The following is a 17,589-nucleotide window of genomic DNA, read 5'->3' as shown; positions in this document are numbered from 1 at the left end:
AGAGGGTGTCCCCTCGTCACAGTCCTGGGGATAAATAGATGATGGGAGAGATCTCTGTACTGAGCCCTGATATATTTATACATAGTTATTAGATCTCCCCTCAGTCGTCTTTTTAAAAAAAAAACTAAATCACCCCAATTTTGATCATCTTTCTGGGCACTGTACTCCACCCATTCCAGTTATTACTTTAGTTGCCTTCCTCTGAACCTCTCTAGCCCTGATATGTCTTTCTTGTTCAAAGGAACCCAAACTGGCCTTGGCAGCAGCTGCCTGACACTGGTTACTACAATTCATTATACTGTTAACTAAAATTCCTAAGTCCTTTTCCATGTCAATGTTACCCAGTGTTTTCCCATCTAGTGTGTATCGGTGACTTGCATTATTCCTACCCATGTGCATAACCTTACATTTATCAGTGTTAAACCTCATCTGCCACTTCTCTTCCCGAGCCTCCAATCTATCCACATCCATCTGCAGCCGTATACTGTCCTCTTTTGTGTTAAGTTACACAGTTTATATTTTACTGTACAAGCCTTCTACAAGAACATTCATAAATATATTGAAGAGAATAGGGCCGAATACTGTCCCCTGTGGTACCCCACTAGTGACGGTAACCATGTTTGGACTGGCCCACAGGGAAATAGATGAATCCCCCGGTGGGCCCTTGAGCAAGAGGTGGGACCCTAGTACCCCATCCCCTACACAAATGATACATGGCACAGTAGACTGACTATACTACATACTGATACTGACGGCGTACAGCATCTCAACTAGCATATAAGTCCATAAAAAAACTGGGTAGATTATTTACCAAACTACACAGTATATTATTAGAAATGCATCAGGTTGCTAAAATCCCATTTAGGCAGAGGATGGCCAGCCAGTATCCTTTTTCATCAGGTATCCTGAATTCTTGAAGTGGCTACAGGGACCTCCATTTAGCAATCATCTTGCACTGCCCTGCTGCTGTCTGCCGCTGTCAGCAGCTAATATTTGCATGTAAATTTACAGTGAGGCCCTAAAACAAATTTAAATGGTGGGCTCAAGGAAGCCCAGTCTGACATTGACGTGACCCAATCTGAGTATGTACCCTTAATAACCACCCTCTGTTTTCTATCACTGAGCCAGTTTCTCACTCGCATACACACATTTTCCCTGAGTCTAAGCATTCTTACTTTTTGTACTAACCTTTCATGAGGCATAGTGTCAAATGCTTTGGAGAAGTCAAGATATATGACATCCAAATACTCACCCCGGTCTAATCTAGGACTTACCTCCTCGTAGAAACTGATTAGCATAGTTTGACATGACCGATCCCTCATGAAGGCGTGCTATTATAGTGTTATACACTTATTTTCATTGAGATATTCCAGAATAGCATCTCTTAGAAAACCCTCAAACAGTCTACCCTCCACAGATGTTAAATTTACTGGCCGTTTTTGACCCATTTTTGAATATTGGCACCATATTTTCTAAGCGTCAATCATATGGAACATGTCAATATAGAATCAGTAAATATCAGCAATAGAGATCTGTCTATTATATTTATTAAATCTCTGGTAGTGTATGCCATCTGGACCCAGTGATTTGTCAATTTTAATCTTTTTAACCACCTCAGGATTGCATCCTGGCGGCGGCCCTGTTATTCCTCCTGGACGTGCCGTCGCGTCATCTTGCGAGAGGGGAGATTTTTCCTGCGAACGCGCGCACACAGGAGCGCGCGTTCACAGGAACCGGAGGTAAACAAGTGCATCTACAGCCTGCCAGCGGCGATCATTTGCTGGCAGAATGTAGATGCGATTTTTTTAACGCCAAAAAGGTATATTAGACGCTGTTTTGATAACAGCATCTAATATACCTGCTACCTGGTCCTCTGGTGGTCCCTTTTGCTTGGATCGACCACCAGAGGACACAGGCAGCTCTGTAATAAGTAGCACCAATCACCACACTACACCCCCCCTGTCACTTATTAACCCCTGATCACCCCATATAGACTCCCTGATCACCCCCCTGTCATTGATCACCCCCCTGTAAGGCTCCATTCAGACGTCGGCATGTGTTTTGCGGATCCGCAAAACACATACGGACGTCTGAATGGAGCCTTACATGGGGGTGATCAATGACAGGGGGGTGATCACCCCATATAGACTCCCTGATCACCCCCCTGTCATTGATCACCCCCCGTAAGGCTCCATTCAGACATCCATATGTGTTTTGCGGATCCACGATCTGAAAAACACATATGGACGTCTGAATGGAGTCTTACAGGGGGGTGATCACCCCATATAGACTCCCTGATCACCCCCCTGTCATTGATCACCCCCCTGTAAGGCTCCATTCAGACGTCCATATGTGTTTTGCGGATCCAAGGATCCGCAAAACATGGACACCGCGGATCTGCAAAACACGGACAGCGGCGATGTGCTTTCCGCATTTTGCGGATCCGCACATTGCCAAAACTATATAGAAAATGCCTTTTCTTGTCCGCAATTGCGGACAAGAATAGGACATGTTCTATAGGCTCTACAAAAAATGCAGTGTTCGCCCGATCAGGCCTGATCTTGTGCGCACACTTGCGTTCAGTCCGCCCCACCACAGTGACAGAATTTTTTTTTTCTGATCACTGCAAGAAAAACGTAAAATCACTGCGGCGCTATAAAGATCACTTTTGAAGGGGCATGGCGAGTTCATAGAATAATTTTTTTTTTTTTTTTGGCACAAGTTAGCGGAAATTGATTTTTTGGGTTTGTTTTTTATTTTTTCTTACAATGTCTGATATTCCACTAACTTGTGACAAAAAATAAAATCTCACATGAACTCACCAAATGCGTAAAATTTTTTAGACATTTATATTCCAGACTTCTTCTCACGCTTTAGGGCCCCTAAAATGCCAGGGCAGTATAAATACCCCACAAATGACCCCATTTTGGAAACTAGACCCCCCAAGGTATTTGCTGAGGGGCATATTGAGTCCATAAAAGATTGAACTTTTTGTCACAAGTTAGCAGAAAGGGAGACTTTGAGAAAAAAATAATAATAATTTTCCGCTAACTTGTGCCAATAAAAAAATCTTCTATGAACTCGCCATGCCCCTCACGGAATACCTTGGGGTGTCTTCTTTCCAAAATGGGGTCACATGTGGGGTATTTATACTGCCCTGGCATTTTAGGGGCCCTAAAGCATGAGAAGAAGTCTGGAATCCAAATGCCTAAAAATGCCCTCCTAAAAGGTACTCATTGGAATTTGGGCCCCTTTGCGCACCTAGGCTGCAAAAAAGTGTCACACATATGGTATTGCCGTACTCAGGAGAAGTTGGGCAATGTGTTTTGGGGTGTATTTGTACATATACCCATGCTGGGTGAGAGAAATATCTCTGTCAAATGACAACTTTGTATAAAAAAAATGGGAAAAGTTGTCTTTTAGAGAGATATTTCTCTCACCCAGCATGGGTATATGTAAAAATACACCCCAAAACACATTGCCCTACTTCTTCTGAGTACGGCGATATCACATGTGTGACACTTTTTTGCAGCCAAGATGCGCAAAAGGACCTAAATTCCAATAAGTACTTTCAGGATTTCACAGGGCATTTTTACAAATTTGGATTCCAAACTACTTCTCACGCTTTAGAGCCCCTAAAATGCCAGGGCAGTATAAATACACACACGTGACCCCATTTTGGAAAGAAGACACCCCAAGGTATTCCGTGAGGGGTATGGTTAGTTCATGTAAAATTTTATTTTTTTGTCACAAGTTAGTGGAATATGAGACTTTGTAAAAAAAAAAATTATAATAATCATTTTCCGCTAACTCGTGACAAAAAAATAAAAACTTCCATGAACCCGCTATGCCCATCAGCAAATACCTTAGGGTGTCTACTTTCCGAAATGGGGTCATTTGTGGGGTGTTTCTACTGTCTGGGCATTGTAGAACCTCAGGAAACATGACAGGTGCTCAGAAAGTCAGAGGTGCTTCAAAATGCGGAAATTCACATTTTTGCACCATAGTTTGTAAACTCTATTACCCACACTAACAAATATACACTTATTGCATTTTTTTTAATCAAAGACATGTAGAACAATAAATTTTGAGAAAATGTATATAGAAATGTAGTTTTAATTGAAAAATTTTACAACCGAAAGTGAAAAATGTTGTTTTTTGGCAAAAATTTCTGTCAATTTTGATTAATATAACAAAAAAAAAGCAAAAATGTCAGCAGCAATGAAATACCACCAAATGAAAGCTCTATTAGTGAGACGAAAAGGAGGTAAAATTCATTTGGGTGGTAAGTTGTATTACCGAGCAATAAACCGTGAAAGTAGTGTAGTGTAGAATTGTAAAAAGTGGTCTGGTCATTAAGGGGGTTTAAGCTAGGGGAGCTGAGGTGGTTAAGATACCACTGCACTTTTTTCTGGGTCAGATAGGCCACATTTAATTGGGGCGTTTACTTTGACACTTTACACTTCATTATGCATTATGTTTTCCTCAGTGAATACAGTGGAGAAAAAAATATTCAATAAAATTTCTTATTCCTCATCATACTCTACAACTGCTCCCTCATCACTCTTTAAAGGGCCAAAATCTTTAGGTTTAGCCTTTTTAAGATTTATTTTAAGATTTATTTAACTGAAGAACAATTTCAGGTGACTTTTACTCTCTTCGTCAATGAGCCTCTCTTTTACATATTCTTCCTTATAGTTTTCTGGTACTTCTTTGCTACCTTCCTGTTTTAGTAATTTAAATGCTTTCTTTTTGTTATTTATTGTCCCCTTTACATTTCTACGTATCTACATTGTTGTTGTTTTTTTCCTGTTCCTAACCTTTTTTCCCATAATATTTTGTGACTTTATTTTTATTTTTGAGGACATTGTCCCAGTTAGTGAAGCTATGGCCTCTCTAAGCTGATCAAATTTTATTTTGTGCCTCCCTGACAAAACACCCTTTTGAATGTCAATTCGAAGTTTATAATATTATGGTCATTATTTTCCAGATGTCCTCCAACCTACACTTCTTTAATTCTTTCAGGTGTATTGGTTAAAAATAAGTTCAGTTTGGGTATCCCTCTAATTTGATCCTATACCAGCTTGGAAAGGAAATTGTCTTTAGTTATTGGCAAGAAACTGTTTCTTTTATGAGATCCACAGGTTTCAGTTTCACAATCTATATCTGGGTAGTTGAAGTCCCCCATAATAACAAACTCATTATAATTTACTGCCTCATCTACTTCCCTTAGCAGCAGATTTTCTGTTGGGTGGCTTATAACAAACTCCTATCTGTGTTTTATTATTGGTTTTCTCACCTGTAAGTTAACTGCTGAGTCATAGCTACAGTATACTGGTTGCAGGCTGAATCCTGTGTATGCTGGTTGCTTGGGGGTACATGCTGGCTGTAGTGTTATGGTGGAACTGTTGCCTGTGTGTGTCTCCCCATATCCATATCTCTCTGGTTCATGTCACCGATGCCGTGCAGGCTGGCTGCATACGCTTTGTGTACTTGCTGTGGGTGTTCCCATGTATGCTGGTTCTGTGATGTGTGCTGGCTGCGGCCTTGAGTGTGAACAGGGTCTGAGTATGGATGCAGAATGCAGTTCTGTCACTCCTTGTTGTGTAGGCTGGCTGCCTGTACCTTGTACTGGCCATAGTTTCCTGTGTATGCTGGTTGCCGTTTGGGACATGCTGGCTGCAGCATTCTGTGACTGGTGTGAACTGACACAAGTATTGTTTGTTCATTGGATCTGGTTTATCCTGGTTCTGGTGAGGTTACCATTCCCTGGTCTGGGCCTGGGTGTGGCTTATCAGGTGCCCTTATTATGGCAGCTATTTCTTTCTGTGAGCTGTGGAGCTTGGGGTTCAGTCTGTCTTGTGCCTTGCTGGGTGTAGACCCTTGCTGCTGACCCAGGGGATTTCTGCTATCTGCCCTTCTGTGTGGTGTCGCCTGGAAAAGTGCTGTTGTTGATGTTGTATCCTGTCTGTTCCATGTTTTGCCTTGCAGTGTAACTGCTTCTAATCCTGTGTATTCTATATATAGCCTGGCCGTGCCTTGCTACTGATCCTGTCTGTTCCATGTATAGCTAGAGATGTCGCGAACATAAAATTTTCCGTTCGCGAATTTCTACAAATGTTCGCGAACGTGTGAACCGCCATTGACTTCTATAGGCAGGCGAATTTGAAAACCCACAGGGACTCTTTCTGGCCACAATAGTGATGGAAAAGTTGTTTCAAGGGGACTAACACCTGGACTGTGGCATGCCGGAGGGGGATCCATGGCAAAACTCCCATGGAAAATTACATAGTTGACGCAGAGTTGGATTTTAATCCATAAAGGGCATAAATCACCTAACAATCCCTTCTTTTTTTTTTAACAACGTGGTTTAAAACATCCAGTGTGTGTATACGATCAGGTATGATGTTGTATCGATCAGGTAGTGTAAGGGTTACGCCCGCTTCACAGACATTGACAGACCAAACTCCCCTTTTAATGCACCGCAAACAACCGCAAACAGTCCATTTGCCCAACCGCAAACTTTCCATTTGCACAAGGTTGGATACCAAGCTAGCCATGTCCCGTTGATGTCATTGAAGGTTTCTTCCTCCACCCAGCCACATACAACACCAAGGGTCCCGGAAAGGAGAATTGAATTGATTTTTCGAATTGGGAGATGGTTAAAAAAACGTTGGCCCCATCCCCTTTGTTTGAATCCACGGTCACTGCGTCTGTGCCGTGCAATTTACTGTCCCACCCGATATGAGTGCTATTTTCTATAGTTCTCTCTTCTCATCAGTTTAATCCCTGTTAAGTCCCCAATCTGGGGTCCATTTATTAAATGGATTTTTCGAACGGGGAGATGGTTAAAAAAACGCTGGCTCCCTTCCCTTTGTTTGAATCCACGCCACGGTCACTGCGTCTGCACCGTGCAATTTACTGTCAAAACCCGATATGAGTGGTATTTCCTGTAGTTCTCTCTTCTCATCAGTTTAATCCCTGTTACGTCCCCAATCTGGGGTCTATTTATTAAATAGATTTTTCGAACGGGGAGATGGTTAAAAAATTGCTGGCTCCCTCCCCTGCGTCTGCGCCGTGCCATTTTATTGTCACACCCGATATGAGTGCTATTTTCTGTAGTACTATTCTCATCAGTTTAATCCCTGTTACGTGACATCCCCAATCTGGGGTCCATTTATTAAATTGATTTTTCGAACGGGGAGATGGTTAAAAAAACGCTGGCTCCCTCCCCTTCGTTTGAATCCATGCCACGGTCACTGCGTCTGCGCCGTGCAATTTACTGTCACACCCGATATGAGTGCTATTTTCTGTAGTACTATTCTCATCAGTTTAATCCCTGTTACTTCCCATATCAGGGTGGGATTGCCTTTTGTGAAAAAAAATTTAGGCCGGGTACCTTCGACTGCCTTCACACTGACAGACCAAACTCTGATACACCAAACTGAATTGATTTTAGCCGTCCGGATCGCTTTTGGTCTGATCATAATGAAGCAACGGACTTATCATCTGGGGTGTGGCCACATTGCCAACACACTCATAGAGGTGATGATCGCTTCATTGTGATACGCAAGCCCCTTCACCACAACAAGGTAACGATCACGAAAGGGGAATTGACACTTGTATGTGCCTTTTTTTTGGTTTTGTTTTTGCAGCAGCAGAGGCCAGAAAAATTAGGCATGTACACATGCCTGAAAAACAATGTTATTCTTGCAGCCGCTGTTGTAGCAGCAGCTGGAAAAATTGATGTTTTCAAGGCAGAAAGGTGACTAAAACATTGCGGCTTGAACCCTAGTTGGTGGCAGAGAATTTACGAAAGTCATCCAGTATGCAGACATTAAATACAGCAGCGTGGGGACCATTTTGAGGCCAAGGCATGTCATCAGGCCTTTTGTTAGTTAAACGTATCCCCTACTGTCAGTCCCTTCGGGATCCATGCCTCATTCATCTTAATGAAGGTGAGGTAATCAACACTTTTTTGACCGAGGCAACTTCTTTTGTCAGTGACAATGCCTCCTGCTGCACTGAAGGTCCTTTCTGACAGGACACTTGAAGCGGGGCAGGCCAGAAGTTCTATCGCAAACTGGGATGGCTCAGGCCACAGGTCAAGCCTGCACACCCAGTAGTCAAGGGGTTCATCGCTCCTCAGAGTGTCGATATCTGCAGTTAAGGCGAGGTAGTCTGCCACCTGTCGGTCGAGTCGTTCTCTAAGGCTGGATCCCGAAGGGCTGTGGCGATGTGTAGGACTGAAAAAGCTCTGCATGTCCTCCATCAACAACACATCTGTAAAGCGTCCTGTCCTTGCCGCTGTGGTCGTGGTAGGAGGAGGATTACTTTGACCTCTTCCCCAGTTAGATTCCCTGTTGTGCTGTGACATCCCCCTTATAAGCTGTGTAAAGCATATTTTTTAGTTTGGTTTTGAACTCCTGCATCCTTTCTGACTTCCGGTAATTTGGTAACATTTCCGCCACTTTCTGCTTATACCAGGGGTCTAGTAGCGTGGCCACCCAGTACAGGTCATTCTCCTTCATCCTTTTTATACGAGGGTCCCTCAACAGACATGACAGCATGAAAGACCCCATTTGCACAAGGTTGGATGCCGAGCTACTCATTTCCCGTTCCTCCTCCTCCTCAATGATGTCATTGACGGTCTGTTCTTCCCCCCAGCCACGTACAAGACCACAGGTCCCAGATAGGTGACAACAACAAGCACCCTGGGATGCCTGCTGTGGTTGATCTTCCTCCTCCTCAAAGCCACATTCCTCCTCTGACTCCTCTTCCTCATACTCCTCTTGCAGCGTTGCCGCAGGTCCGGCAAGCGATGATGACAAGGCTGTTTCTGGTGGTGATGGTGACCATAACTCTTCACGCTCATCTACAGCCTGATCCAGCACTCTTCGCAGGGCACGCTCCAGGAAGAAAACAAATGGGATGAGGTCGCTGATGGTGCCTTCGGTGCGACTGACTAGGTTTGTCACCTCCTCAAAAGGACGCATGAGCCTACAGGCATTGTGCATGAGCGTCCAGTAACGCGGCAAAAAAATTCCCAGCTCCGCAGAGGCTGTCCTAGCACCCCGGTCATACAAATACTCGTTGATGGCTTTTTCTTGTTGGAGCAGGCGGTCGAACATTAGGAGTGTTGAATTCCAACGTGTCGGGCTGTCGCAAATCAAGCGCCTCACTGGCATGTTGTTTCGGCGCTGAATGTCTGAAAAGTGCGCCATGGCTGTGTAGGAACGCCTGAAATGGCGACACACCTTCCTGGCCTGCTTGAGGACGTCCTGTAAGCCTGGGTACTTAGACACAAAGCGTTGTACAATGAGATTCAACACATGTGCCATGCACGGCACATGTGACAACCTGCCCAAATTCAATGCCGCCAACAAATTGCTTCCATTGTCACACACCACTTTGCAGTTGGTGCGGGGTCAGCCACTGATCCACCTGTGCGTTCAGGGCGGACAGGAATGCTGGTCCGGTGTGGCTCTCTGCTTTCAGGCAAGTCAAACCCAAGACAGTGTGACACTGTCGTATCCGAGATGTGGAATAGCCCCTGGGGAGCTGGGGGGATTCAGTTGATGTGCAGCCAGACGCCGCAGCAGAAGAGGACTCAGCCGAGGAGGTCATGGAAGAGGATGGAGTAGGAGGAGTAGGGGAGGTGGCAGTAGGCCTGCCTGAAAGTCGCGGCGGTGTCATCAACTCCGCTGCAGAGCCACGCATTCCATGCTTGGCAGCCGTCAGCAGGTTGACCCAATGCGCAGTGCAGGTGATATACCTGCCCTGACCGTGCTTTGCAGACCAGGTATCAGTGGTCAGATGGACCCTTGCCACAACAGTGTATGCCAGAGATGCCATGACTTCCTTTTCAATCAATGAGTGGAGGTTTGGGATTGCCTTATTAGAAAAAATAAGGCACTGTGGTGTCCCAATAGCAACAAATTTTTTGAAGGCCTCAGACTCCACCAGCTGGCATGGTAAAAGCTGGCAGGCTAAGAGTTCCGTCAAGCCAGCTGTCAGACGCCGGGCAAGGGGGTGACTCTGTGACATTGGCTTCTTACGCTCAAACATTTCCTTTACAGACACCTGACTGTGGGCAGATGAGATGGAACTGCTCAAGGTGAGAGGCGGAGTGGCGGGTGGTTGAGAGGGGGCAAGGAGGACAGCAGTGGTTGATGTGGCTGAAGATGCTGGACCAGGAGGAGGATGGTGGCTTGAGCTTGTGTGCTGCTTCTACTCGTCATCATGTGTTGATCCCATAGGCGTTTGTGATGTGCGATCATGTTCCTTCGCAAAGCAGTTGTACCTAGGTGGGCGTTGGATTTCCCACAACTCAGTTTCTTTTGGCACAGGTTGCAAATGGCATCGCTGTTGTCAGAGGCAAACACACAAAAAAAATGCCACACTGCTGAGCTTTGTAATGACGGCATTCTGGTGGTGGCAACAGCATGAGTTGATTGGCGTGCTGTCTGGCTGACCCCGGGTGCCGATACATGCTGTCTGACTGTGCCACTAGCTCCTTGCGACGACCTCCCCCTGCTTCCAACTCGTCTCCTCCTTCTCTCTGTCTCCCCTTCTGAACTTTCCCCCTCTTCTTCTTCTCTTTGAACAGGCACCCACGTGGCATCCGCGGACACATCGTCATCATCAACCGCTTCACTTGTATCTGACACCTCAGCAAGGAAGCAGCAGCGGGTACAACATCATCATCATCATCACACTGTACGTCCATGTGTGTAATGCTGCCTGACTGAGACATTTCCCTGTTATCTACATCCCCTGGCAATAATGGTTGCGCATCACTAATTTCATCCAACTGATGTGTAAATAACTCCTCTGAGGGATCAAGTGAAGCGGCTGTGGTGGCTGTGGTGGTAGTGGCGGCGGGCGGGAGAGTGGTAACTTGAGAGCAGGTGACCAAAGCTGAGCTGGAGGAGGATGGTGCGTCAAGGTTCTTAGCGGAAGCTGTTGAAGATTGGGTATCCTGTGTAAGCCAGTCAACTATTTTCTCCGAATTTTTGGGGTTAAGGGTACGTGGCCTCTGAACACTGGGCATTATTCCAGGGCCAGTGGAAATCACAGCACCACGAACACGACGGCCCCTGCGGCGTGGCCTGCCTCTGCCTGTCATTTTTTATTAGATAAGTGTTACTATGCGTGCAAGGTACTGTGCCACCCTATATAAGTGGTGGGCAGTGGGCACAGTACAGTCTGTGTGGGCCTGACACACACGGGCTTGCAAATGTGATTATATCACAGAAAAATTTTCAATAGAATTTTTTTATCTGCAAGGTATTTGGGTGAATGGCACCCTGTAACGGTATGAGTGCAGGCCTAGACACTAGCCAGTGGGCACAATACAGAATGTGTGGGACTGATGCACACGGGCTTGCAAATGTGATTAGATCACAGAAATATTTTAAATCAATTTTTTTTTCTGCAAGGTATTTCAGTGAATGACACCCTGTAACGGTATGAGTGCAGGCCTAGCCACTAGCCAGTGGGCACAATACAGTATGTGTGGGCCTGATGCACACAGGCTTGCAAATGTGATTATATCACAGAAACATTTTCAATATAATTTTTTTTATCTGCAAAGTATTTAAGTGAATGACACCCTGTAACGGTATGAGTGCAGGCCTAGCCACTAGCCAGTGGGCACAATACAGAATGTGTGGGCCTGACGCACACGGGCTTGCAAATGTGATTAGATCACAGAAAAAATTGTAATCAAATTTTTTTTTCTGCAAGGTATTTGGGTGAATGACACCCTGTAACGGTATGAGTGGAGGTCTAGCCACTAGCCAGTGGGCACAATACAGTATGTGTTTCCCTGACGCACACGGGCTTGCAAATGTGATTATATCACAGAAAATTTTTCAATAGAATTTTTTTTATCTGCAAGGTATTTGAGTGAATGACACCCTGTAATGGTATGAGTGCAGGCCTAGCCACTAGCCAGTGGGCACAATACAGTATGTGTTGGCCTGACACACACAGGCTTGCAAATGTGATTAGATCACAGAAATTTTTTAATATAATTATTTTTGTCTGCAAGGTATTTGAGTGAATGACACCCTGTAACGGTATGAGTGCAGGCCTAGCCACTAGCAGTATACAGTATGTGTGGGCCTGTCACAGAAAAATATTAAATATAATTTTTTTTTTATCTGCGAGGTATTTTCTTTCACACCCTGTATGGACGGTGTGCACTGTGCACACAGTGCTGTCTATGACTGAGCCTGCAGCCTCTCACACACAGGCAGCCAGGCAACTGCAATATATATATATATATATATATATATATATAAAAATATATATATAAAAAAAAAGCACACTGATGTACCAGCCCTGAAAAGGGCTTTTTGGGGTGCTGTCAGGATGCTGTCCTTACAGCAGATGAGTCTGTGGACACAGAACAATGCCCTAGCTAACGCTTTCCCTATTGAATCAGCAGCAGCAGTACTGTCCCTCCTCTCACTGTGAATGCAGCTTCCGAATGAATCTAAAATGTATGCTGTCCAGGAGGTGGGAGGGTCTGGGAAGGAGGGTCTGCTGCTGATTGGCTGGAATGTGTCTGCTGACTGTGAGGTACAGGGTCAAAGTTTACTCAATGATGATGTATAGGGGGCGGACCGAACATCGCATATGTTCGCCTGCAGCGGCGAACGTGAACAAGCCATGTTCGCCGGGAACTATTCGCCGGCGAATAGTTCGGGACATCACTATGTATAGCCTGGCAGTGCCTAACTGCTTCTGATCCCATATGTTCCATGTATAGCTTGGCACTGCCTAACTGCTTCTGAAACTTGTATTGTTTGTTCGTTGGTTCTGGTTTCTCCTGGTTCTGGTTAGGTTAACATTCCCTGGTCTGGGCTTGGGTGTGGCTTATCAGGTGCCCTCGTTATGGCAGCTATTTCTTTCTGTGAGCTGGGAGGCTTGTGATTAGTCTATCTTGTGCCTTGCTTGGTGTAACCCCTTGCTGCTGACCCATGTTTTTTTTGCCATCTGCCCTTCTGGTTGGTGTCGCCTGGTAAAGTGGTGTTGTTGATATTGTATCCTGTCTGTTCCATGTTTTGCCTGGCAGTGTAACTGCTTCTGATCCTGTCTGTTCTATGTATAGTCTGGCAGTGCCTAACTGCTTTTGATCCTGTTTGTTCTATGTATAGCTTGGCAGTGCCTAACTGCTTCAGATCCTGTCTGTTTCATGTATAGCTTGGCAGTGCTCAACTACTTCTGATCCTGTCTGTTCCATATCTAGCTTAGCAGTGCCCAACTGATTCTGATCCAGTCTGTTCCATGTCTTGCTTGCAGTGCGTTACTGCTTCCGTTCCTGTCCTGTGTATGTCCTGCCTTTTTGAGACTGCTCTTGGGTTCTCCAGAGGGAGAACATCCCTGTGATCACCATGCTTCCATTCCGCATGGGGTCCAGGCATCTGCTTGTGTGCTGGTTCCCGTTTGTCATCTGATCTATGTCCTGAGTTTGTCTGGGTCCCAGTCCTTCTGTTGCCTGTACTGCTGGTGCTTGCACCAGTGTGGTTCTCTGCTGATAGCAGCCAAGTGTACCGGGACAATCCTGGAGGTGCGACCAGTGAGCCCTCGGCCAAGTTCATCCCCACCACCAGAGGCTCTGTGAAGAATGGGGCTCGCTGGTTCTCCGCCCTCTGGGTTTGGCCTCCTGCCTTGCCGTTGCACTTGGTTCAGTGGTAGTGCTACCACTATACCCTTGCCTGATGTTCCTGTTACTGTCATGTTTATTTATTACATGTGTAATAAAGTATTCAGTTGGTTCCTGGTCTGTAATCTATCTGTCTTTTCCTCCAGAACATGACACCTTCCCAATTAAGGTGCACCTTATCTCTACAATAGAGCCTGTAGCCGATATAGAAGTTGACCCAGTTCTCCAGGAACCCAAAATAACTCCTTCCTACATCAGTTCTTGGGCCACTTGTTTACCTCCCATATCTCCCATTGCCTTTCTGGTGTGCTTCGTAGTACAGTTAATATTTAAGAGAATACTTTCTTTGTGGTCCTTGCCCTGAGCTTGAGACCTAAGTTCCTGAAATAATTTTTAAGGATCCTCCACCTACCTCTAACTCTTGCATTGGTGCCAATGTGCACCATAGCTGATGGGTCTTTTTCCAGCCCTTCCTAGCAATCTATCAACACAATCTGTGATTTATTGAAAATGAGCACAAGGAAGACAACACATTGTTCGATGATTCCAGTCTTTGTGACAGAACAGTCTATCTCTATCTACCAGCACCTGTCTGGCCTGCCCTGCACTCCTTGCTAGAGCTGACATTCCACTGAATGGCAGAGGAAGTACCATGCTACAGCAGTGCTAGCCTTGAACTGAGACCCCCCCCCCCTCATCTGCCAACTTGGCAAACTTGTTGGGGTGTGTCAAATCAGGGCTAGCCTCCCTGACACTCCCTGTACCATGTCTTCTAACTGTTACCCAGCTAGCCTGTACTGTAGTGAGTTTTTGATTTTAAGACTATTTAAAAAGCTTCAGTGATAAGTTTGGAGCAAAACTCATGAACATAGTTACCATGTCCTATTTACCACCTGCTTTTCAAAACTGGTGTGAGTGGTGTAAAAATGTAAAAAGTTGCAACATTTTTGCAAAAGGGACCAAAAAAAAAAGGTCACAAACCCCCTATTTTGTTACTTTTTGAAGCCAGAGTTCCGGTTTGTAGGGTGTAATAAATTCCCCCCTAAGCTTCTTCTCACTTAAGAATTCCTTTGTCTATAACATACCAAATATAACATACCATAACCAAATACCAAGATAGCTGAAACAGCTTTACAGTACCAGATCCCACCAAAGAACACCCTTACTTATCTGGTGAGTATGATATTTGCACCTTCTTACTTCAAAAAAGCGTGCAGGAATTGTTTTTGACCTCGACACGCCATGCAAATCAGCAGCTTCAAATCTGACAAAGCATATGTCTTCTCTAGCAATCTGCTGTTTAATATGTTCAATACAAGAAACCATTTGAAGAGGATTTTGACTTCCACTTGAAGTTGAAGGAATGTTTTTACTACTGGAACATATGCTTTCTGAAACAAATGCAAGAAAAGAATAATATCATATTAATATAGTATGTACATATAAAAGTCTGTTTAATTCAGTTTTTGGAATACTCAAGGACAGCTGGTCAGAAAATTGTCAGAATCTTTATACTGCTGTAAAAAACTGTTTAATTTATTTATGGAAAAACAAGATAGAATCTATAGAGGAGATTCCGGCTTATTTCCACAAATAAAAACAAGAGCTAAAGAGAGCTCATTATCTGCGCTAAGTTGAAGACAAAAGGAAGACAGTTGTGTACAAAAAAAAAAAAATATATATATATATATATATATTAATAATAATATTTCAGTGCAATAAAAATATATAAAACTATATAAAATTGGTTACAATTCAAGAATAATAATCAATTATATGCAATCAAGAAGACAAAATAACCTATAGGATATAGATATAATCAATAATGAATCAAATAACTTAATAATAACTGGAAAATCATGAAACATGAACTCAAGATTGACACTTGGCTTCTCCCAGCGAACAGATTTTCATAATCCAAAATCTAAACAGCGCATGACACAATTGTTTCTTCATGAATGTGTTTGATTAAATCCCAAGATTATAATCAAAGTAAAATTAGGCATTTAATATATATATTCAACCAGACCATCGACTAGAACTAAAATCAGTTCCTTGGATATTATACAATTGTATTGTATATTTATCTCCCTACATTGAAATACATAATTGATTCTGCAGTTACAATTATTACAAATCAATCTAGATCCTACAAAGAACAATATGGTCTATTTGAGTAAATATATATATATATATATATATATATATATGTTTATAAATTGCCTAATATACAAACAGAAATGTATACTATACCAGAGATTTAGGATTAATCTGTCTGGAAGAAATCAGCATCAAGGTTTAGAAAAGGTCAGATTTTTCCTCTGATCTCTCCTCTTCTCTCTTGTGTGTCTCTTCTTGTTGTGGATTTCCTGGATTGATCTGATGTTCCCCCTTGCTGGCTCCTGCTAACTTTTATCCCCCCGGAAGGTGGGCTTGGTTTGGTCTTTCACGTGACTAATGAGATCATAGTGCATCAATTTGCCACTTCTCTCTTACTCACCACCACCACAAGGGGACACTAGTAACAGTTTGTGTAATTACATTTAATTCTTCTATTTTCTTTTAATCTGACAAAAACATAACCTTCGGCCAAAGTCTTAGAGCTTTAAAGTATAACTTTCATATATATATTTTTTGAGTATTGGATTGTGGTGATTAAATATCTCCTTGGTAGCCCTATTTCAACTTTTCACAGTGTATTCAATTACCCCTTAATTTCACAGTTTTGTTCCCTGTACTGCCTATTTTTACCTGTGCTTAAAATAAGGTTGCTAGGCATGGTCCGTCTATGTGTTGAAGGACGGAGGATGCAGCAGCACGCAGCGTGCAAGGTCACATTCCTGACAGGGAAGCCAGGGACTGTAAGTAAATGATTAAAGCCAGGTCCTCCCCAGCAGCTGATAACAGTGCCTGGGCTGTGTGCACTTCTCCCTGTCCCTGCGCTTGGCAGACGCTCCCTCACTCAGCAGAGCTGGAGAAGTAGAGTCGAAGCAGCGCAGACCAGAGAAGAAAGATCTACCATCTGGTCAGTGTATAAATAAAAGCAACATGTGGTAAGAGGACCCCTTTGTGCTGCAGGAGATTAACCCTTTAGGGGGGAGGGCTCTGGCTACTGACACTTTTGGGGGGCTATTGTTACTGGCTAGTGAGGGCAGGTAGGATTAGCCTCAGGGTGAGGGCAGTGGCGGCCATCTTAACTGAATAGTGAAATTGCAGTTTTATGCAGACTGGTTGCTAAGGGCTGAATCTTATTAAATATGGGATAAGTCAGTCTAATAGTAACTGATTCTGGATTATCATGTTATTAGTAATGACATATATGAAAATTGAAATTAGGGTCTAAGTGTAACAGTTATCCTTTAAATAAGATAAGAAAGACACTAATGTATACCAACCCGTCAGACATCTCGTCTACTTAAAAAATATACGAGTTTTAAACAAACTCTCCCTAAATACTTAATTTCCGTATCTACCCATTCTCTAGACATGTGGTAATTATCTCCGAATGTCTTTCTTTTACACTTAACAAGACTACATAGGAACCCCCATCTAATTCTATATATCATGAATATAATTTTGTATTACAGGATTATACTTGACTTCAGTTTTTTAAGAGATACACATATAGGATAAATCATATGGTAAATTGCTAGGCTATGCCACCAATGTCAGATATTTCTAGAATGGGACCCCCCCCAAAGTGAACGGAGAGCAGCTGCACATGTGTGGCTGTCCTCTATTCATTTCTATGGGACTACTATAGAAATGAGCTTTCTTGGCTATTTTAGAACTCCCATAAAATGAATAGTGAGCATGTCACAAATACACAGTGCTGTCTCCTTCACTTTTGGGGGCCCCCCACCGGGACCCACATTTGTTTGACATTGGTGGCATATCCTAGTAATATGCCACCA

At 43.7% G+C, this 17,589-nt stretch overlaps 1 protein-coding gene across 1 annotated transcript in view; it reads right to left on the bottom strand.

Annotated features, from left to right (window-relative positions):
* LGSN (lengsin, lens protein with glutamine synthetase domain) overlaps positions 1 to 17,589 on the bottom strand; it is a 32,386-nt gene that overhangs the window by 1,778 nt on the left and 13,019 nt on the right. Inside the window, exon 3 of the mRNA XM_044291105.1 lies at positions 14,876 to 15,066. Coding sequence (XP_044147040.1) covers positions 14,876 to 15,066 — 191 coding nt within the window. The remainder of the gene's footprint in view (positions 1 to 14,875; positions 15,067 to 17,589) is intronic.

Source organism: Bufo gargarizans, chromosome 4, assembly GCF_014858855.1.
Source record: "Bufo gargarizans isolate SCDJY-AF-19 chromosome 4, ASM1485885v1, whole genome shotgun sequence".
Taxonomy (NCBI): domain Eukaryota; kingdom Metazoa; phylum Chordata; class Amphibia; order Anura; family Bufonidae; genus Bufo; species Bufo gargarizans.
The sequence above is the reverse complement of the archived record's forward strand: the minus strand, read 5'-3'. Positions and strand labels throughout refer to the sequence as shown.